Genomic DNA, 21,830 nt, shown 5'->3' with positions numbered 1-21,830 from the left:
CAATGTGCAGCCTTTTCACTGACGTCTTTTACTTTACAATATGTTTTTAAGATTTACCCGTGCCATCGTCTGTTAATCCTTAATCTCTTTTTATTGCTGAATTGTATAGATGTGTCACAGGTATCCATTCACCTGCTGAAAGACGTCTTGGGTGCTTTCACTTTTTAGGGAATATGAATAAGGCTGCTATGAATATCCCTTGCAGGGTTTTGTGTGGATGTTAAATTTTCACATCAGTTGGGAAAATGCCTAAGAGCGTGATGCTAGATCTGATGCTAAGGGTATATTTAACTTTGTAAGAGGCTGCAAAACTGTCTTCCAAGTGGCTGTACCATTTTGTGTTCACATGAAAATAGAGGAGAGTTCCTGCCGTTCAGCATCCTCTCCAGCGGTGGATCTGGTCAGTGGTTCTTCTTTTAGCCATTCACATACGCAGGTAGTGGTGTCTCATTGTCTTAATTTGCAATTCCCTAATGACGTATGATGGTGAGCATGTTCAAGTGCTTATTTCCTCTTGTATAACCTTGTTAATGAAGTGTCTGTCTGGATCTTTTTGCCTATTTAAAAAATTGTGTTTGTTATTGTTGAGTTTTAAATGTTCTTTCTATATCCTTGATATGAATTCCTTATCAGATAAATGATTTAGAAATATTTTCTTCCAGTTTTTGGCTCATCTATCTTTTCATTCTCTGAACAGTATTGTCTTTCACCTTTCGTCTTTTCTTCTTCTTCTTCTTTTTTTTTTTTTTTTTGAGATGGAGTCTCACTCCTTTGCCCAGGCTGGAGTACAGTGGTAAGATCTCGGCTCACTACAACCTCTCTCTGCCTCCAAGGTTTAAGCGATTCTCCTGCATTGCCTCCCAAGTAGCTGGTGTTACTGGCATGTGCTACCACACCTGGTTAATTTTTGTATTTTTAGTAGAGATAGGGTTTCACCTTGTTGTCCAGGCTGGTCTCGAACTTATGACCTCAGGTGATACACCTGCCTTGGCTTCCCAAAGTGCTGGGATTACAGGCATGAACCACCACACCAGAACCACACTGGCCAGAATCTTATTTTTTAAAAACTGAAAACTTCAGTGAACCTATATTGCATTTGTAGTTGTAAGGAAACTTCAAAAGAGTACAAAATTAGAAAAAACAGGACCAGTGTGGCAGGGCCTCTTAGCTTATGTACTCTTAGTCTCATAGCTTAATTGGCTTAACTAGGCAGAAATTCTTCATTCTCTTTCCATTAAATCTACTTTTGGGGCTGTCCTAGGCTTTTTTGTGTATGTGAGACAGTCTTGCTCTGTCACCACGCTGGAGTGCAGTGGTGGGATCTCTGCTCACTGCAACTTCTGCCTCCTGGGTTCAAGCGATTGTTCTGCCTCAGCCTCCCGAGTAGCTGGGACTATAAGTGGGCCACCACACCCAGCTAATATTTGTATTTTTAGTAGAGACAGGGTTTCATCATGTTGGCCAGGATGGTCTCAATCTCTTGACCTCGTGATCCACCCGCCTCGGCCTCCCACAGTGCTGGGATTATAGGCATGACCCACCGCGCCCGGCCTATCCTAGGCTTTTTGAGTGTGGCATGGTGGGACTTGCATAGCCTTACGGGGACCCGGGGTTGAGATTCTGATACCTCATTGACTGACTGTCACTGTGGTGATACTTCAATCCCATGGGGCCAAGGAGCTCCTTTGTAAAATGGGGAGCCCAAGAACGTCTTAAGGATTGTCCTAATCATTAAATCAGATAATATATGAGGCGAAGTTTAAAAAAAGATTTTCCTCCACTTTTCCCTCTAGCTACAGATATCTATCCCTTAGCTACAGTTTATAAAATTGACTTAATTTTCTCATTACCCAGTCTCCCAGTCTTGTAGTACTTACTGAAACTGTCAGGAGAAAGTACCTGCTAATCCCATTGGCCTCTCCCCGGGCTTATTTGGGATTGTTGACTCCTCCAGCCTTCCCTTCCCTCTGCTTCCCTCAACTCCCATCCCTGCCTTTCCTGGCTTCCTTCAGTTAATGTCTCTGCTCCCCAGGGTCCCAGCCTGGGAACCTCATCTGTTCCCACTTTGGTCCCACTTTGCCTGTCACCTCTGTTCTGGGGCCTTTTGTTCTGGGTCTGAGCATTCGTTGTCTTGCCACGCAGATACCTCAAATTGGGTGCATCCCAATCTCGGCACTCTCCCTGAGTCTGCAGCCCCACACCCCCAAAGCGTGTTCACCCCAGGGCAGAAATGCTCCACGTCCCTCTTCGCTGTAGTCGCTGTGCTGTGCTCCCCTCTGTTCCGCCCCATTGGTCTCTGTATTGCTGTTATCTCCTTGACTGTTTCTCAGACGGTCACCAGCCTTGGAAGAGGCCCTGCTGCTTAGGGCAGCAAGCTCCTGGATGCCAGTCTTCCTCCTACCAACGTAGTCTCACTTTGTTCCCAGTTATCTTTTATTTTTATTTTTTGAGACGGGGGCTCACTTTGTCACCCAGGCTAGAGTACAGTGGCATGATCTCAGCCTCCCAGGTTCAAGTGATTTTCCTGCCTCAGCATCCCAAGTAGCTGGGATTACAGGCCCCTGCCACCATGCCTGGCTAATTTTTGTATTTTTAGTAGAGCTGCGGTTTTACTGTGTTGGCCAGGCTGGTCTTGATCTCCTGACCTCTAGTGATTTGCTTACCTCGGCCTCCCAAAGAGCTGGGATTACAGGCATGAGCCACACTGTACCCGGCCCCAGTTATCTTTTAAATCATCTAGTTTACCTAAGGTTTGGTGCCTCCCATTCCAGCATAGTGAAGTCCAGAATTCCAGACTCTTAAGGAACCACAGACTTGTCCTTCTGGTGACATTTCCCTCTGGAATGCTGAATTCCCTTCTGCCTCTGCACTGTCTCACATGAATGTCCTCTCTTGTCCATATCTTGCTGGTCTGTTTGGGACCACTCATGCCGTGTCATCTTTCTTGACACTTTCTCTGGTTCCTCCAGAATGAGCTGTTTTATTTCTCTCCCTGATCACACTTTGCTCCTAACTTGGGGGAGGCACTTTGCACATTGTTTACAGTCTGATTCCCACCCCCTAGCTGTGCGTTTTGCTCCTGTGGCCGAAGCCGTCATTGGCTACACATCCTTGGGGCCTTGCAGAGTCTGTGCTTGGATGCCCACTCCCCAGCTCCCCAGCCTGATGTTTGAAGTGAGAAGACTGTTCCTGGCAGGGGTTGAGTTTGTTTCTTACGCTTCTGTCCTAAAACAGATTTGCTTATTTTTGTTTTTTGGGGGGTCTAAGTGGGTGTACGAATAGTAAAGCAATGACAAGTTTAAATAGTGTTTTAATAGAAACATGGATACCAGACTCTAGGGTGGACATTCCTAGCAGTGCAGTGGTAAAAATAATTGTCTTGGTTCTTTTTTTGTAGTAACTGATCACCAGAGAATACTGGTATCTTCTGTTTACTTGTTTTCAGTGTGTTCCTGAGAAATACATTTTCTGTTGATAGCCTAGGAAAAAAGTAAGGGAGAAGAGCATAAGAAACTTGCTTAAAGTTACAGATACACGTACATCCAAGACAGGGTCTTGACTCAGAAATGCAGGTTACACAGGAAGAAAAGTGTCTCCACCGCGTGCTGGGACTTGCGTTGTGCCTTGCACGTTCACACCTGTCATGCATACCTGTGCTGGGTGTTTTTTCTCCTCATTTTTAAAATTGAGGTATGATTAATAAACAGTGAAATGCACTTTATTTTATTTTAGAGACAGGGTCTCACTCTGTTGCCCAGGCTGGAGTACAGTGGCACAAACACAGCTCACTGCAGCGTTGACCTCTCAGACTCAAGCAGTCCTCCTGCCTCAGCCTCCCGAGCAGCTGGGAGTACAGGCTGTGCCTGGCCAATTTCAAAAAAACATTTTTTGTAGAGACAGGGTCTTGCTATGTTTTCCTAGTCTCAAACTCTTGGGCTCAAGTGATTCTGCCTTAGACTCCCAAAGCAATGGGCTTATAGGTATGAGCCACTGCACCCGGCCCCACATTTTAAAGTATATAGTCCGTCTAGTTTTTTTAAACAGTGAATTGTATTTTGTTTTGACAAATGCACATGCGTGTGTCACTCACTTCCCTCCACAGGTATGCCTATCAACTTACAATTTGGCCCTCTCCACAGTCACTACCACTTGTGCTCAAACACTTACTCTGATTTTTTTTTTTTGAGATGGAGTTTCGCTCTTGTTGACCAGGCTGGAGGAGTGCAATGGTGCCATCTTGGCTCACTGCAACCTCCGTCTTCCTGGTTGAAGTGATTCTCCTGCCTCAGCCTCCTGAGTAGCTGGGATTACAGGCGTGTGTCACCATGCCCGGCTAATTTTTAGTAGAGTCGGGATTTCTCTCTGTTGGTCAGGCTGGTCTTTAACTCCCAACCTCAGGTGATCTGCCTGCCTTGGCCTCCCAAAGTGCTAGGATTACAGGTGTGAGCCACTGCACCCGGCCTGATTTCTTTCTAAATAAGTGAGTTTGCCTCACTCAGAATATCATATACATGGAATCACACTATATATATTCTTCCGTGTCTGGCTTCTTTCACGTAGCAGAATATTTTTGAGATTAAGCCATGTTGCTTGTTTCAGTAATATTTTCCTGCTTTTTGCTCAGAAGTATCCCATTATAGGAATACACCACTGTTACCTGTCCCCTGTTGAGGTATTTGGCTTGTTTCCACTTTGAGGTTATTAGGAACAAAGCTGCTGTGAACAGTGTCATACAAGTTTTTGTGTTCATATTTACTTTTCTTGGGTGAATACCTGGAAGTGGAATCGCTGAGTCACAGGGTGGTGGTAGTTGTTAATTGTGAGAAAGTGTCAGACTGCTTTCCAAATTGGTTGTTGTGTGGTTACTTTTTCAAATTTATAAAACTATTGGAGATTTAATCTCACTGTAGAAATCTGGTGTAGACCTGATGCTTGCAGTTCTCAGTCTGGGATTTTGCAAACCAGTTTTTGATTTTAAAACACTGCTCAGATAAGCTCATTGGAAAACAGTTCAAAATATTACTAACCATTTCATGTTTCTGGCTGGTGCATAGATACTTGAATAAAGTTATTGTATATAAATAGTGCACTTAGGCTGAGGCGGGAGTTCAAGACCAGCCTGGCTAACATGATGAAAACCCATCTCTACTAAAAATACAAAAATTAGCTGGGCGTGGAGGTGGGTGCCTGTAGTCCCAGTTACTCTGGAGGCTGAGGCAGGAGATCACTTGAACCCGGGAGGCTGTGGTTGCAGTGCCCACTGCACTCCAGCCTGGGTGATAGAGTGATAGAGTGAAACTCAGTCTCAAATACGTACATACGTGCATACATACATACATACATACAGCATTTAAAGTCATCTCCATTGATTTAAGCACCATGGGGTTCCTGGCCAAGTTTGTTATTTAAAAGCTCAGTTTGGAGGCCGAGGCGGGTGGATCGAGGTCAGGAATTTGAGACCAGCCTGGCTAACGTGGTGCAACCCCGTTTCTACTAAAAAGAAAAGTTAGCCAGGCGTAGTGGTGCGTACCTGTAACCCCGCTACTCGGGAGGCTGAGGCAGGAGAATCACTTGAACCCAGGAGGCAGAGGTTGCAGCGAGCCAAGATCATGCCATTGCACTCCAGCTTGGACAACAAGAGCGAAACTCCCTCAAAAAAAAAAAAAGGCTCAGAAGAGCCTGAGAGCTGGAGCTGGATTGGGACCAGTGCTGTGTCAGTGTTTGTCTTCTGCCTGGGCAGAGACTGAGGGAGAACCAGCCCCGGAGGGATTTGGCAGTGGGTGAGATGGTCACAGGGACCTCCACAGAGCTGGCCCAGGTGGAGGCGTGGCACACTTGGGGCAGGAGACAGCACCAAGACACCTGCCATCTCCGGCTCTCGGGAGGCAATCCAGAATATGTTTGCAGAAACTAGGGGCAGTTCCCTTACCCACCTCTTGGTCCTGCCTCAGACCCCCGGCCCCCTGCCCTCTTCAGCCCCAGGGGCCTCCTGGTGTACTAGTCAGGGCTCTTGGTTTCAGACAACAGACCGCAGCTGAGGGTTGACTCGAGCAGAAAACGCAGTGTGGTGGAAGCTTATCAGCTACAGATGGAGTGGAGCAGCCAGGCAGCCGCAGGGGAGCCAGAGGTAAAGCCCACCACGAGGAGCTCTGCTTGTCCTTTCTTCTGGGGCCCCATTTACTCGACCTCTGTTTGGAAGGTAGACCTCCTGACCCGATCTTCTAATTTTATTTTACATTCTCTCCTCATGGTTTTCTCTCTGCCCTCTAGTTGTCCTCTCTGGGACATTTCTACACTTTTGTCCAATTCTGTTTAAGAAAATTTAGAATCTATACATGGTTGTATTTTCGTCATTTAATAACCAGGAAGTTATTAAATTCTTCCTCTTTTTGTTTCATAGATACAATCTCTTCTTATTTCTAAGAATATGAATTAGTTGTGCCTTGTTGACATTTTCTTCTCTGTGCATCATGTATGTTCTGGATTCTTACTCCTCATTTCTGCTCTGTGCTCTTTCATGAGGCGTGTTTGGACTTTGTTTTTTTGTATAACAACCACAACAAGTACTTGAAACCTCTTCGTCCATGGCGCAGGTGGGGAGGTTTCTCTGGCCCTTCTCTTAGGGAGGTCTGAAGGTGAGTCTCACCTTTTTGTTGGGTTTTCCCCGCAGCATTGAGGAGTCTTCAGATCTTTCTCTTGGGTCATATGAGTGCTAGAGAAGATTCCTTGACCCTCCCATCTGCCAGGGTTTGGGGAGCCACGTGGGAGATGTGCGCTGGGAGTCTCTACTCTCATTGTGTGGCCCTCAACTGGGTTCCCGTGTCTTCCTTCAGCTCCTCGCCCCTCCCACAGCAGGGCTAGCCCTTCCAGTCCAGCCCCTCCTGCCTCACGGGCTCTGTCTCTCTGTCTGTTCTGTGGCCAGTAAATCAGTTTATTGACGGTAGAAGTGCAGGCTAGGCAGATTTGGTCTGCCCTAGGGGATTTTTCAGCTTACAGATCTGTATTTAACACTGGGGCTAAAAGAGCAGGAGAGTAAATGGAAATATTTAAAAACAAATTACTTAATTTCCAGAATTGTGAATTTACCTAGTAATTAAAACTTAGAAGAGCAATAATTTCATCCTTAAGGATAGTTCTGAGTGACAGAACTTGATGCGTCAAATGTTACATTGCTTACATACACTCCAAAAATTAATCATACCTTAAGAAATATACATGTCTGTCATAAATCACTTTTCTAATCAGATTTTATTGTCTTTCAGATCCAATCACATAGGGCAGTATGCACCTTAAGATCCTGAAGAAAAGGCACAAAGCGTTCAAGTGATGTTTTGAAAGGATTTGTGAGGTAAGAGTGTGATTCTTTAGGGTCTCATCACTGTTTCATTTCTCACAGCTCACACTAACTTGTATGTTACTAAAAAGGTAACCTGTGCGTGTGGCAGAGCAGAGGTGTGGTGCAAAGGCTGACAGGCACGCCTGCCTTTTCAGTCCCTGCCTGCCTGTCCTAGAAGGAGGGTGTATCTGTGAAGGGGACTTCATGAATTGAATTGATGAGTGATTGGCGAGTATCACAAGACAAGGGGAATACTCAGCTTTACACTTGAAGCAGAAAGTGTTTTTTTTTTTTTGCTTGTTTTTTGAGATGGAGTCTCCCTCTGTCACCTAGGCTGGAATGCAGTGGCATGATCTCAGCTCAGTGCAACCTCTGCCTTCTGGGTTCAAGTGATTCTCCTGCCTCGGCCTCCCTAGTAGCTGGGATTACAGGCACCCACCATCGTGCCCGGCTAATTTTTGTATTTTTAGTAGAGACGGAGTTTCACCATGTTGGCCGGGCTGGTCTTGAACTCTGATCTCAGTTGGTCCTCTCACCTTGGCCTCCCAAAGTGCTGGAATTACAAGCGTGAGCCACCACGCCTGGCCTGAAATGGAAAGTATTTGCTTGTGTGGTTGTCCCTTTAAATATGGAGATCTGCAGTGTTGCTTTTGGTGTTCTGGGAAACAGGGCTCTATTTAATGTGCTGATAAAGAGCTTAGGTTGAGGAGTGTTGACAAAATCCCATTAAATTGGCCGTTAAAGTAGAAGAGTGATTCTGGGACATCTGTCTGACAGTGCAGTGTTTTCATGGCTCCCTCAGAAACTGTCTTGAGTCTGAAGTCAGTAGTAGTTTTGGAATTCAATGCAGAATAAGGCTGTACCCTTACTCCTAAGGAATGTGCGCATTTTGATAATGCATCTCAAATGGCCATGCTGTTTGCTTTTAGATTAGGTTTCATGTAAAGGAATGGTTTCATTTCTTTCCCTTCCCTTCCTGTTGCATTACTCAAGTGTAGATACAGTGACTCAGAGACGTGAGTGCACTTTGTTAGTGAGGGAGCTGTATTTGTCCAGCCTAACCCTACTATATTCATTTGTTGGTTTCTTGAAAATAAAGCAATTTTTGGATCTCAAGTTATTTTCATGTTGACTTACAATCGATCTTACAGATATGGCACTAAAGCCCTCCAGTGTTACAAGTCACCCTAATCTGTCCTTGTAGGAATATCCTGCCATGGCCAGTGTTGGGCGTCTGTGGGCACTCTCCGTACACAGCTGTGCCCGCCATCCGCACCCCATGGTCAGGCATGGCACCCCAGCAGCAGCCTGCTCTCCAGGGAGGTCTCACCAGAACCTGAACCAGGAAGGTGGAGCTGAGCTGGCTCAGGTGTCACATGTGTGCCTTTAGAAGACTTTCAAGGGGCCCTGCTTTCTGGAGAGAGCTCAGACTGCCCAAACATTGCACTCTGACGAAAGTATAGCTTGTTTTACTGCCTGGCAAGCACCCCTCCTTTTCTCATGGAATGTGTCCTGTTAGAGAAGTCACCGTAAAGTAGTTCTGATCAGAGGAATTTGTCAGCTTAAGGCCTTCATGTACTTGGGGCCACAGATAAGATGCACCAAGAAGCTTACATGGAAATCAGCAGGAGATTATTGGACTCTGAGAGAGGGACTGCTTGCTCTTTGTTGCATCTGCCTTTTAACAAACATGCCCTTGCTGTGTGCCAGACAGCATGGAGGGCACAAAGGGAGCAGAGGGAGAGGAGACCCACACCCGCCTGGAGGGGCTGACGTCAGGCAGGGAGGTAGGACCTGCAAGAGCTCTCAGGTAGCGAGTGTAAGTACCGGGGGGAAGAGCTGGTGAGCATGCCCAAGGTTTCAGGGGAGGCAGACAAACTTCCAGGTACTGTCTCAGCCTCCTGACAGTCAGGTATTACTAGTGGTGCAGGCAGAAGCAGTTCTAGCCTTCAGCTCGTTAGTCATGTCTGAAGTTTAGAGACCCTGACCCCTTTACAAAGTGCTCCTCAGAAGAAACAGAACTCCCTTTTCAGAGTGGCTTGCCTGGAAGAGAGAAAAGTTAGGCCCTGCAGGGTGAATGGGGTTTGTGGAGGAAATGGACGCTGTAAAGGTGTTTGCAGGGATGTTGAGCAGACAGAGCTGGAAGATGCAGGTTCAGTCAATGCTGAAGGAGTGGCTGGCTAAGGGGGCTGTCCAGATTCTTTTCATTTTTAGTTTCTTCTAATTCATTTAAACACTTACTTAAAAAAATTTTTTTTAATTGAAACAATTTTTTTGACACCAGGTCTTACTCTGTTGCCCAGGCTGGAATGCAGTGGTGGGATCATGGCTTACTGTAGCTTCAACTTCCCAGGCTCAAGCGATCCTCCCACCTCAGCCTCCCAAACAGCTGGGACTACACATGCATGCCACCATACCTGACTAATGAAAAAGATTTTTAAAAAAAAATATAGATTGGGTCTTCCCATGTTGCCCAGGCCAGTCTCAAACTCCTGGGCTTAAGAGATCCTCCCACCTTGGCCTCCCAAAGTGCTGAGATTACAGGGGTAAGCCACTGCACTCAGCCTTGAGCATTTTTAATTTATTTTTATTTTTTGAGACAGGGTATTTCTGTTACCCAGGCTGGAGTGCAGTGGTGTGATCATGGCTCACTGCAGCCTTAACCTCCCAGGCTCAAGCAGTCTTTCTACCTCAGCCTCTCTAGTAGGTGGGACTACAGGCGCAAGCCACCATGCCTGGCTAATTTTTATTTTTTGTGGGGATGAGGTTTATTCTGTTTCCCAGGCTGATCTCAAACTCCTGGGCTGAAATGATCCTTCTGCCTCAGCCTCCCAAAGTGCTGGGATTACAGACGTGAGCCACTGCACCCAGCCTTAAACATTTTTTAAAGCTGTTTTTATCTGATGGAAAAATAGGGTTATTTACTGACTTCCCAGAACAGTTTCATTTTGCTCTTGTACCAGTCAGCATTTTTGTATCTAGAGGAAATTTTGTAAAGTATTTGGCGAATGAATGAACTCTCACCAGCATGTTCGTTAAGCAAACGTGTTCATAATTGCTATGTTCCAGTTGTATTTAAGAAAAGAAAAAGTCACACCCAGACTGCTGTTACTTGGTTATAGTGACCTGAACTCTGAGAACATTCCTGTTACTCTTTCTTATTCACATTTCAGAAGCCATGGTTTCTGTATTCTGCCTGCTTAAAAGGTGAGCGCTCCTGCTCTGAGAAGGTGCTGGGGTCAGTTTGTTACAATATTCGTCAGTGTTTTCTCCCCATGGGAGAGCTAAGGCGAAATTGACTGTCTCTTCCTTTCCCTGGATCTTTATCTGTGATATTATAACTCTCAGAGCAAACACCAATGAGAGAAGGGCATACAGTCAAAGAAGCAGTCAAAACAATTATCAGGAAAATTGTACTTTTTTTCTTTCTTTTTTTTTTTGAGATGGAGTCTCACTCTGTTGCCCAGGCTGGGGTGCAGTGGCGCGGTCTCGGCTCACTGCAACCTCTGCCCCCTGGGTTCAAGTGATTCTCTTGCCTCAGCCTCCTGAGTAGCTGGGATTATAGGTTCCTGCCGCTGCACCCAGCTAATTTTTGTATTTTTAGTAGAGATGGCGTTTCACCATCTTGGCCAGGCTGGTCATGAGCTCCTGACCTCATGATCCACCCACCTTGGCTTCCCCAAGTGCTGGGATTACAGGCGTGAGCCACCGTGCCTGGCCTACTTTTTTCTTTAGTTTCTTTAGATCCTGTATGTTCTTAGAAATCAGATGCTATTGGAAATAGGGAAGAAGTGTCAAAAGGCTGGCTTGCAAAAGAAAAGATTAATAAATGAAGGAAAGGCAGGGCATGGTGGCTCATGCCTGTAATCACATCACTTTAGGAGGCTGAGGCAGGAGGATTGAGTCCAGGACTTCCAGAGCAGCCCTGGTAACATAGTGAGACCTCATCTGTGAGCTGCGATTGTGCCACTGCACTCCAGCCTGGGCAACAGAGGGAGACCCTGTTCCCCCCAAAAAGGAAAAAAGGAAACTTTAAAAGATGAAAAAAGAGGCCGGGGGTGGTGGCTGACGCCTGTCATCCCAGCACTTTGGGAGGCCGAAATGGGTGGATCACCTTAGGTAAGGAGTTTGAGACCAGCCTGGCCAACATGGTGAAACCCCGTCTCTACTAAAATTGCAAAAAAATTAGCCAGTTACGGTGGCGGGCACCTGTAATCCCAGCTACTCGGGAGGCTGAGGCAGGAGAATCACTTGAACCAGGGTGGTGGAGGTTGCAGTGAGCCAGGATCATACCACTGCGCTCCAGCCTGGGCAACAGAGTGAGACTTGGTCTTAAAAAAAAAAAAGACAGAGGAAGGGCATGCTAGAAGCAGGGTAGAGTACCAAGGAACAGAGATACAAAAATGGGAGTCTGCTACAAAAACATCAGGAAGAAGTGAGAATAAACTGAGAATCAAATGGAGAAAAAACAGGTAAGACCGATGAGGTCCCTGTGTATGAGGCAGTGTAAAAATGAATAGAGGACCATCATCCTGTTTGCCGTAGTCTGTGCTGAGTATCTGCTTGGGAGCGTTCAGGTGAGCTGTTGAGCAGAGCAGGGACAGGTAGGGCCCTGGGGGAGCAAGTGCAGCAGTGATACGGCACAGTTCCTCTCCACCCTGCCAGGAACCCGGCACTGTGACTTCACATCTAGCTGTGCTTTGCATCATCTTTGTATGTGGCCATGGCTGGCAATAGGTGACAGTTTTGTGTATGTAGGTGTGACCTGTACAGCCGGACTTACTGTAGTAAAGCAATCAGTAAGGTCAGAGATTTAACTGTTTAGATCTCAGTTACGTTTTTATGTTCTTTCCCACTTTGTGATTTAGACTAACTTTATGAAACGGCCAAGGACAAACCGTAACACATCATATTTAAGGTGGCTTGTGAGCTTCGTGAGCCTCACCAGCTCTGTGTCGTCCCCCTTCCCAGGGTGCATCAGGGAAATCATGCAGCCATCAGGACACAGGCTGCGGGACGTCGAGCATCACCCTCTCCTGGCCGAAAATGACAACTATGACTCTTCATCGTCATCCTCCTCCGAGGCTGATGTGGCCGACAGGGTCTGGTTCATCCGTGATGGCTGCGGCATGATCTGTGCTGTCATGACATGGCTTCTGGTCGCCTATGCAGACTTCGTGGTGACTTTTGTTATGCTGCTGCCTTCCAAAGACTTCTGGTACTCTGTGGTCAACGGGGTCATCTTTAACTGCTTGGCTGTGCTCGCCCTGTCGTCCCACCTGAGAACCATGCTCACCGACCCCGTGAGTGCTGGCTGCGTCACTGGGGACCCTCTCGTGTCTGGACTAGTGTCGCACACAGACCATATGGTGAATGGCCTTGGGTTTTTATTAATTCCTGGACACAAGCTTGTAGCCTTTTCCATGTCTTAACTGGAGAAGAAACATTGCTTAAATAGTAGTGATATCATGGTATACTGATGGAAAGTATTAGCCCATTGGGCTGATTATTCAAAGGAAGAGATTGTGCTAGATAATTTTTCTTCTTCTTTTTTTTTTTTTCTTTTGTGTGTTTATTTTTTTGAGATGGAGTATTGCTTTGTTGCCCAGGCTGGAATGCAGTGGTGTGATCTTGGCTTACTGCAACCTCTGCCTCACAGGTTCAAGCTATTCTCTTGCCTAGCCTCCTGAGTAGCTTGGATTACAGACATGTGCCACCATGCCCAGCTAATTTTTTTTTGTTTTGGAGATGGAATCTCGCTCTGTCTTCCAGGCTGAAGTGCAGTGTGCAACCTCAGCTCACTGCAACCTCTGCCTCCCAAGTTCAAGCAATTCTCCTACGTCAGCCTCCTGAGTAGCTGGAATTACAGGCGCCCACCACCACGCCTGGCTAATTTTTTTATATTTTTAGTAGAGACAGGCTTTTGCCATGTTGGCCAGGCTGATCTCGAATTCCTGACCTCAGGTGATCGCCCGCCTTGGCCTCCCAAAGTGCTGGGATTACAGGCGTGAGCCACTACACCGAGCCTTTTTTGTATTTTTTAGTAGAGATGGGGTTTTGCCATGTTGGCCAGGTTGGTCTCGAACTCCTGACCTCAGGTGTTCCACCTATCTCAGCCTCCCAAACTGCTGGGATTACAGGCATGAGCCACCATGCCCGGCCTGTGTTAGGTAATTTCTAAAATCCCTTCTCGTTTAAATACTTTTTTTTTCCCAAGGATAGACTGAAAGCTGGGAAGCCTGGGTTCTAGATGTCACCACTTTGCCAGTGTCCTCAGGTGTGGCTGACCCTTTGGAGGAAGCAGTGCACCCTGGAGTTGAGGCGCAGTGCACAGGGAACAGATTGACAAGGGGGTGGATTGAGCTCATTTTTGGAGCAGATTCCCTTTAGGCTGAGAATAAACATAGGCCAGACCTAGCGCAGTGAAATATGCTTAGTTCCTGCTGTGTTGCAGGCCACCAGATTCCACTTCCACCTTGGCTTTTAGGCTGTTCCTGAGTTTTGAGACATCCTTCAGTCAGGGAAGGGCATTAGGGCTGATCGTACAGATTCTCGCAGCTCAGCCATCCGTCACCTGCAGTCAGCAAGTTCCAGGCTCCCTGTAGAGCTCGGAGGAGATGCCCAGCAGCTGCAGCCGTGCAAGGCCAGGTATTAGTGGTCAGTGGATTTTCATTTAAAAAAGTTCTTAACACTGCTTTAACCAGTGGTTTCAAACCACGGTATAGGGATTACCAATATGTCAATTTAAAATCTACTGGGCTCTTGTCTGTTTCTAAGCTTTCTCTAAAGAAGGTACCCAGAAGTTAATAAGATTAGGACTCTTCTTTTCAAGTGATTTTCCTGGCTTAGCCTCCCGAGTAGCTGGGATTACAGGCATGTACCACCACACCCAGCTAATTTTGTATCTTCAATAGAGACAAGGTTTCGCCATGTTGGCCAGGCTGGTCTTGAACTCCTGACCTAAGGTGGTCCACCCGCCTCGGCCTCCTAATGTGTTGGGATTATAGGTGTGAGCCACCACTGCCAGCCAGGAGTCTTTTTTGAGAATAAACTGATACTGATCAGCTCACAGAATATAGTCTCCATGTGGCTTTATCTGTCTTTGCTTTATCTGAATTAATGATTCAGGGTTTGGACGTACATTGTTTACTGTCTCCTCTTTCAGTAGTAGAGGTCTTGGGCAGCTGTCCTGGGAATGGGACAGTATTATAGGCCCAACCCACTGGGCAGCTGGGGAATGGTACCTTGGGGACAAACTCAGAAGCAAACTCTGCCAGTGGCTTTGTAGCCTGACCTGATGGTGGAGTCTTTGACCATAACTGGATCTCTTCTCTGATGGGTTTGTGCCTTTGGAGGAATAAAGGCTGTCTGGTCATTTCCTTTTATGCAGCAAGTCCCCCTGTAGGAGCAGACCCTGCTCCTGATCCGTGTGTGACTCTGCCCTCTCCTTCCTTGGGTGCAGCCAGAACCCCCTGTAGTCAGGCATTTTGACTAAGGAGAGTGCCAGCCTCAGGGCCAGGGCCGGCTCAGCGATTTTTTTTTTTTATTCCTTTTTTTTGAGACGGAGTTTTGCTCTTATTACCCAGGCTGGAGTGCAATGGCGCGATCTCAGCTCACTGCACCCTCTGCCTCCTGGGTTCAGGCAATTCTCCTGCCTCAGCCTCCTGAGTAGCTGGGACTACAGGCGTGTGCCACCATGCCCAGCTAATTTTTTTTGTATTTTTAGTAGAGACGGGGTTTCACCATGTTGACCAGTATGGTCTTGATCTTTTGACCTCGTGATCCACCCACCTTGGCCTCCCAAAGTGCTGGGATTACAGGCGTGAGCCACCGCACCTGGCCTCGGCTCAGTGATTTCTACTGGATTATTGCTTTGTAGGAAAAATACCATGAGTGTTGACCATCTGCCCGCAGAGCGAAAACTGGGCTGGACCCATCCCTTTGGGCAGTTGTGGTGACAGAACTGTGTCTGTGCAAAGCTTCCTGCTTGTGAGTGTGGGGTGGGACATGGGGAGGGGTAGCCCAGCTCCGACTCCTAAGCAGTTTGCTCCTCTCCGCCGACAAGTGCACTTGCCCCTTCCTCCTCTCAGCTTGGACTCTCCAGCTACTCAGCAGCCCAGCTTCTGATCCCACCCCGCCCCTGCTCCTGAGGAAAAGGCCCCAAAAGCCCAGAGAGCTGGAAGTGGCCAGGAAGTAGGGGTAGAAGGTGTGTGCAGGCCATGCTGCTGCCGTGGTGGGCAGATTTCTTTTGCTTGTTGTATCCCTGCAGAGAATGTTGAGTGGAACGTTGTGAGGGAGAGGTTGGAGATCTTGGATGTCAGGATTGTTTTGAATGAGATTTAATTCACATAGCACGAAGTCCATCCTTGTAAGTGCGAGGTTCTGTGGTGCTTACGCACCCACAGTGTCCACCCACCTCCCAGTCAGTTTTAGGACATTTTTATCACCTCAGAAAGGAACCCCACCCCCCTTAGCCATCGCTTCCCAGTCCCCAACCCCCCCAGCCTCTGCCCCTGGCAACCACTCATCTGCTTTCTGTCTCTGTGGGGTTTGCCTGACAAGGGAATTTCATATGTCATCAAATCTGTGGCCTTTTGTGGCTGGCTTTCACTAGGCACCATGTCTTTGGGGTCCATTTGTGTTGTGGCATGATCAGCGTTTCATTTTGTTTTAGGGCTGAATAATCCATGCTCTGGGTTGACCCATCTTGCTTAGAGACATCATTAGTTGCTGGGCATTTGAGTGAGTTCCGCTTTTCGGCTGTTACAAATCATGCTGCTCTGAGCGTCCGTGTACAAGTGTCTGTGTGGACGGATGTTTCATTTCTCTGGGTATATACCTAGGAGTGGAGTTGTTGGAACATATGGTGACTCTATGTTTAACATTTGTGGAACTGCCAAGTAGTCTCTGAAGTGTCCTCACCGGGGGAAAAAAAGAAAAAGGAAGAAACTTCTTGTGGGGAAGGGAATGATGAAAAACCCAAAACGCCAGCGTGTCCACACCGTTTTACGTTCCCACCGCAGCGTGCCCACACCGTTTTACGTTCCCACCGCAGCGTGCCCACACCGTTTTACGTTCCCACCGCAGCGTGCCCACACCGTTTTACGTTCCCACCGCAGCGTGCCCACACCGTTTTACGTTCCCACCGCAGCGTGCCCACACCGTTTTACGTTCCCACCGCAGCGTGCCCACACCGTTTTACGTTCCCACCGCAGCGTGCCCACACCGTTTTACGTTCCCACCGCAGCGTGCCCACACCGTTTTACGTTCCCACCGCAGCGTGCCCACACCGTTTTACGTTCCCACCGCAGCGTGCCCACACCGTTTTACGTTCCCACCGCAGCGTGCCCACACCGTTTTACGTTCCCACCGCAGCGTGCCCACACCGTTTTACGTTCCCACCGCAGCGTGCCCACACCGTTTTACGTTCCCACCGCAGCGTGCCCACACCGTTTTACGTTCCCACCGCAGCGTGCCCACACCGTTTTACGTTCCCACCGCAGCGTGTCCACACCGTTTTACGTTCCCACCGCAGCGTGCCCACACCGTTTTACATACCCACTGCAGCGTGTACACACCTTTGGCATGATACTGCCCTTCTTTTGTTACGTGCTATCTCACTGTGGCTTTGCTGTGTGTCTCCCTAATGACCAGCAATGTTGAGCATCATCTCATGTGCTTGTTGACCATTTGTGTGACTTTGAGGAATGTCTGCTTGAGTTCTTTGTCTATTTAGATGTCACTGTTTCACCCATGTCACGTATTAAGACTCTGGTGGCAAGTAACAGAAACCACTGGGAGTCATGGTCAGTGAAACTGAGGAAGGGGGAGGATGCGGAGCCCAGGGCAAGGATGCCTCTGGCTGCTGGCAGGCTGCGGAGTGGACAGTGGACAGAGGGGAGAGGCTGGCAGCTGCCCTCAGGCTTTGTCTGTCCCTCTAGGTTCTGGCTTTCCTGCTGCCCAGTGAAGAAGGGCAGTCCCCAGAGCAGGTGGGGCGGCTGTCACCGACGTCCAGATCTACCATTCTAAGGGGGAGAGTGGGCGTGGCCCAGCAGGGTCAGGCATTGAGTCTGTCCTCTCAGTGGGGAGTTGATTTCTTGTCTCCACAGATCATGTCCTCACGCTGCCAGGGTCCAGTCCGGGCTGAACTAGAACCATCACATCACCTCTGAACTGAACAGTTGAGAGGTTGCGGCAGTTACCCCAGTGGGATTTCCTGTCATTTTTCTAAACTAACAGGACTGGGCATTCCTCACTGGGATTGGCTTGGGTTTGTATTGACACTTGAGGAAAGTCATTGGTGCTTTGAGTGGGGAATGGAGGGGAAGATGGGGTCCATGGCATTTGATGGTCAGAGACCTACTCTATTGATAGAGCAGCAAACCCTGCTGTGGAAGGATGAGACTTTGATCCCAAGCTTAACTTTGGAGATTGTTAGAAGGCTGGGAGGGAGGAAGGCCCCCCCGCCAGTCCCAGGCCCTGTACCCCTTCACCTGGATGGAGCCTGTGTCTTCAGAGTGAACCCTGCTGATGCCCATGAGCCTTTTCAGCAGCTGTGCGGGTGCCTTCTGGAGGTGCCCTTCGTGGGGCTGTGGCTGCTGTCCAGGAGCTCTGCCAAAAGCATGCTTCCCTTCCACCCTCACAGCAGAATTGGGACGTAGGCGGAATATCTGTGTGAGAACACAAGGCCTCACTGCCAGTAAGAGGCCAGGCTGGGATTCGAACTAAACTGTCTGTTTCCAAAGCCTCAGCCTTTCAAATTTCACTTCTTATGGGAAATTTCAAATGTGCATGGTGGAAAGAAAAGACCACTCAGTGTTGAGCTTGTCACCACCTCACTCGCTGTCAGTGGTGGCCTTGCCCACGCTGTTCTCCTCCCCAGATAACCCGCCTAAAGCTCACTCATTCTTCTGTTTCATTTGTAAATATGTGTATCTTTTAAAAGGGGTCTTTTTAGGCTGTGCACAATGGCTCACGCCTGTAATCCCACCACTTTGGGAGGCTGAGGTGGGCGGATGACGAGGTCAAGAGATGAGACAATCCTGGCCAACATGGTGAAACCCCGTCTCTACTAAAAATACAAAAAATTAGCTGGGCATGGTGGTGGTATGTGCCTGTAGTCCCAGCTACTCGGGAGGCTGAGGCAGGAGAATTGCCTGAAACTGGAAAACGGAAGTTGCAGTGAGCCGGCATCGTGCCACTGCACTCCAGCCTGGTGATAGAGCGAGACTCTGTCTCAAAAAAAAAAAGGGTGGGGGGGGGCATCTTTTTAAAAACATAACCTCAATACAGGTAGCTCATGTAAAGCAACGTAATACTTAATACTAGCTATCCTGTTGGAGTTCATATTTTCTCACTTGTCTCATTTCTTATTTTTTTGAGGTGGAGTCTCACTCTGTTGCCCAGGCTGGAGTGCAGTAGCGTGATCTCGGCTCACTGCGACCTTTGCCTTCTGGGTTCAAGCAATTCTGTCATCTCAGCCTTCCCAGTAGCCGGGATTACAGGCACCACCATGCCAAGCTAATTTTTGTATTTTGAGAAGAGACAGGGTTTCACCATGTTGGCCAGACTGGTCTTGAACTCCTGACCTCAAGCAGTCTGCCTGCCTCGGCCTCCCAAAGCGCTGGGATTACAGGCATGAGCCACCAAGCCTAGCCTGTCTCAATTCTTTTATAATTTTTTCCCTTGAATCAGGGTCCAAATAAGGAGCCACCCAATGTGATTGGTTTATGTGTCTCACCTTTTTTTTTTCCCTTGGGATTGTTTTTTGGAGACGGAGTTTCGCTCTTCTTGCCCAGGCTGGAGTGCAATGGCATGATCATGGCTCACTGCAACCTCCGCCTCCCAGGTTCAAGTGATTCTCCTGCCTCAGCCTCCCGAGTAGCTGGGATTACAAGAATGCACCACCATGGGGTTTCTCCATGTTTTGGTCAGGCTGGTCTCGAACTCCTGACCTCAGGTCATCTGCCCACCTTGGCCTCCCAAAGTGCTGGGATTACAGGCGTGAGCCACCATGCCTGCCCCACCTTGGGATTTTTTAAGTTGAAGAAACACAGTTGTTTGTCCTATAACTGGAGTTTGCAGTTTATGTCCCTGTACTGAGTTTTGACGTGCTCCCCGTTCCCAGCATTTTCCATAAGTTAGGAGGCAGATCCACAGGCCTGGCCCCATTCTTACCTGCCCCTTAGGCCTGGGGATCCAGAATGCATGGCAGGGAGCTGGGATGAAGGTGGAGATCAATGGAGAAAGGACAGGAAGCGTGGGATGGGGTGGTTGAGAGTGCTTTGCCCAGGCCTACCAGGCTGCTTTGTCTCACCACGGCATACTGGAAGTGGGATGTGGGCAGGGGCACTGGGAGAGGCAGTAGCCAATCAGGAAGCACCTCTGAAGGGAGGCAGCTGGGCATTTGGGGTAGGAGGGAGGAGCCTGTGGTCAGTCCCACAAGAAGATGGGTGGGAAACATTCAAGAAGTATTTTAGAAAAAACCTCCCAAAAATGGCTAAAATGGGAACTGAGGGCTGAGCAAGGTGCTCAGTTACCTGGAAGGTTTGTTTTGGTGGGACGAAGAGTGCCCCATGGGTGCAGGGCAAACAGTGCTCCAGCCCCTGCAGCAGTTGTTGTGGGCACATCCTGGCAAGGCCCTTTGAAATGGTGCACACGTGCACACCCCCTCTGCATATGGTCTCTGCTTCTGCCAAACCACAGCTCGAAAGACTCACAATGAAAATGTAGGTAATAGACTCGGGGCCTCAGGTGGATGGCCTTGAAGCCCCCAGGAGACCGTACCTGTGAGAGTTTCACTGTCTGCCCAGGGTTCTGAGAGCCCAAAGGAAGCCCTGGACCCAGCAAGTGCCTGAAATCCCAGCAGTCTCAGGTCCCTGAGGATCACTCATTTATGATGTTACCTTTCCTGGGTAACATCATAAATGACCAAAAACTGGGGTAGTGTTGGGGTGGCCGCTTTCCAGAGGGTATCGTGCCACATCGTATCACATTTGCTGCTGCTGTGGAAAGTGCATGGCTCATAAAATTAAGGTGTTTGGAGTTTTAAAATCTGGCCCATTTCTTCTTATTGAGGAGATGTATAAACTCGACTGTCAGCTGGGGCCTATATGCAACATGTGGGATTTTACAAATCAAAGCACTGTTAAGACCCCTAGATTGCTGGGGGAAAGTTGATTACAAGACTCCAGGCCGGGCACAGTGGCTCACTCCTGTAATCTCAGCTACTCGGGAGGCTGAGGCAGGAGAAGTGAGACAGAGTCTGGCTTTGTTGCCTAGGCTGGAGTGCAGTGGCGTGATTTCAGCTTACTGCAACCTGTGCCTCCCGGGTTCAAGAGATTCTCTGCCTCAGCCTCCCAAGTAGCTGGAATTACCAGCATGCGCCACCATGCCTGGCTAGTTTTTGTAGTTTTAGTAGAGACGAGGTTTCACTATCTTGACCAGGCTGGTGTCAATCTCCTGACCTCATGATCTGCCTGCCTCGGCCTCCCAAAGTGCTGGGATTACAGGCGTGAGGCACCGCGCCCGGTCAGCAAAATGTTTTATTTAAGTTTTCAAAAATGAGCTTAAACCCTTTTTTAACTTCTTTAAGGAGGCATTGTGTTAGGAAACACTTTGATCTTGACCAAAACAGCTTCCCCATATTGGGGCCATGGGACTGACAGGGCCTTGTCTGCAGGAAGTAAAGTTCAGTGGTGGTTTGGGGAGTGGATGCTCACATTTGTCCTGCAGCCCCTCCCATCTTCACTTCCTGGTCACTTCCAGGAACCCCTTGCCTGTGCTGCCTGAGATTCAGGCTCTGGCCCACTGGTAGCCCTGAATCCAGCGGGCAGCAGTCTCTGGCTCTGCAGGGCATTCACCTGCTGAACTTTGTAAAATTTGGATGTCAGCCCTCAGCGTGCAGAGGTTCAGATCTGTGGCTCCAGAGCCCAGCCAGGCACCTGTGTTTTAAGGAGCTCCAGCGGGAGCATCTGTGTTGGCAGAGCCCATTAGCTCCCACCTTTCCATTTGTCCTGCCCCCATCCCTTGTCTTTGTACAGTCACTGCAGCCCCAACTGCTGTTCGCATTGTCTGTGGGTCTCATTCTCCAGATCTGTGATTTCTATGTGAAGTACAAACTCTGGGCTAAGAGACAGACACAAGACCTTGTTCCTCTTCTTGAGGCACTGGAAACCCCAGGCAGGTCTGCCTATCTTATTCCACCCTGCCACAGCTTCCAGAATTATCTCCTACAAACATGGTTTTGATTCTGTTTCTCCACTGCCCAAAGAACAAAGCCTCTGCGGTTGCAGCCAGCTCAGGCCTCACCTTCCCTCCATCGGGTCCTCAGTTGACATGGCGCCAGTAGGGTGACTCTTGGCCTTCAGCTCTGCCCCTTACCATCAGCTCACGGCCTTCCTGAGGCCTCTTTCCGCCGCTTCGCCATTGCTCATCTTGTCCAGCTCTTCTAACGTTTGGAGCACGGACAGATGCACGTTCAACTTTCTGGTGC

The 21,830-nt window shown here is 48.4% G+C and overlaps 1 protein-coding gene across 8 annotated transcripts in view; it reads left to right on the top strand.

Annotated features, from left to right (window-relative positions):
* The window catches only part of ZDHHC7 (zinc finger DHHC-type palmitoyltransferase 7), a 40,212-nt gene that overhangs the window by 10,702 nt on the left and 7,680 nt on the right, over window positions 1-21,830 (top strand). For 4 of the 8 annotated variants that reach the window (XM_012466115.2, XM_012466117.3, XM_064383368.1 and 1 more), the window contains exons 2-3: window positions 7,263-7,348; window positions 12,308-12,705. In XM_012466115.2, coding sequence (XP_012321538.1) covers window positions 12,325-12,705 — 381 coding nt within the window. In that variant the 5' untranslated portion in view covers window positions 7,263-7,348; window positions 12,308-12,324. Of the gene's footprint in view, window positions 1-6,020; window positions 6,128-7,262; window positions 7,349-12,307; window positions 12,706-21,830 lie in introns of all 8 variants that reach the window. The other 4 variants (XM_064383367.1, XM_012466114.3, XM_012466122.2 and 1 more) reach the window with 2 other exon arrangements.

The sequence above is a fragment of the Aotus nancymaae genome, unplaced genomic scaffold (assembly GCF_030222135.1).
Source record: "Aotus nancymaae isolate 86718 unplaced genomic scaffold, 86718_ANA_hifiasm-v0.15.2.pri h1tg000030l, whole genome shotgun sequence".
NCBI lineage: Eukaryota > Metazoa > Chordata > Mammalia > Primates > Aotidae > Aotus > Aotus nancymaae.
Note: the sequence above shows the minus strand (reverse complement) of the source record. Positions and strands in the feature narration are given on the sequence as shown.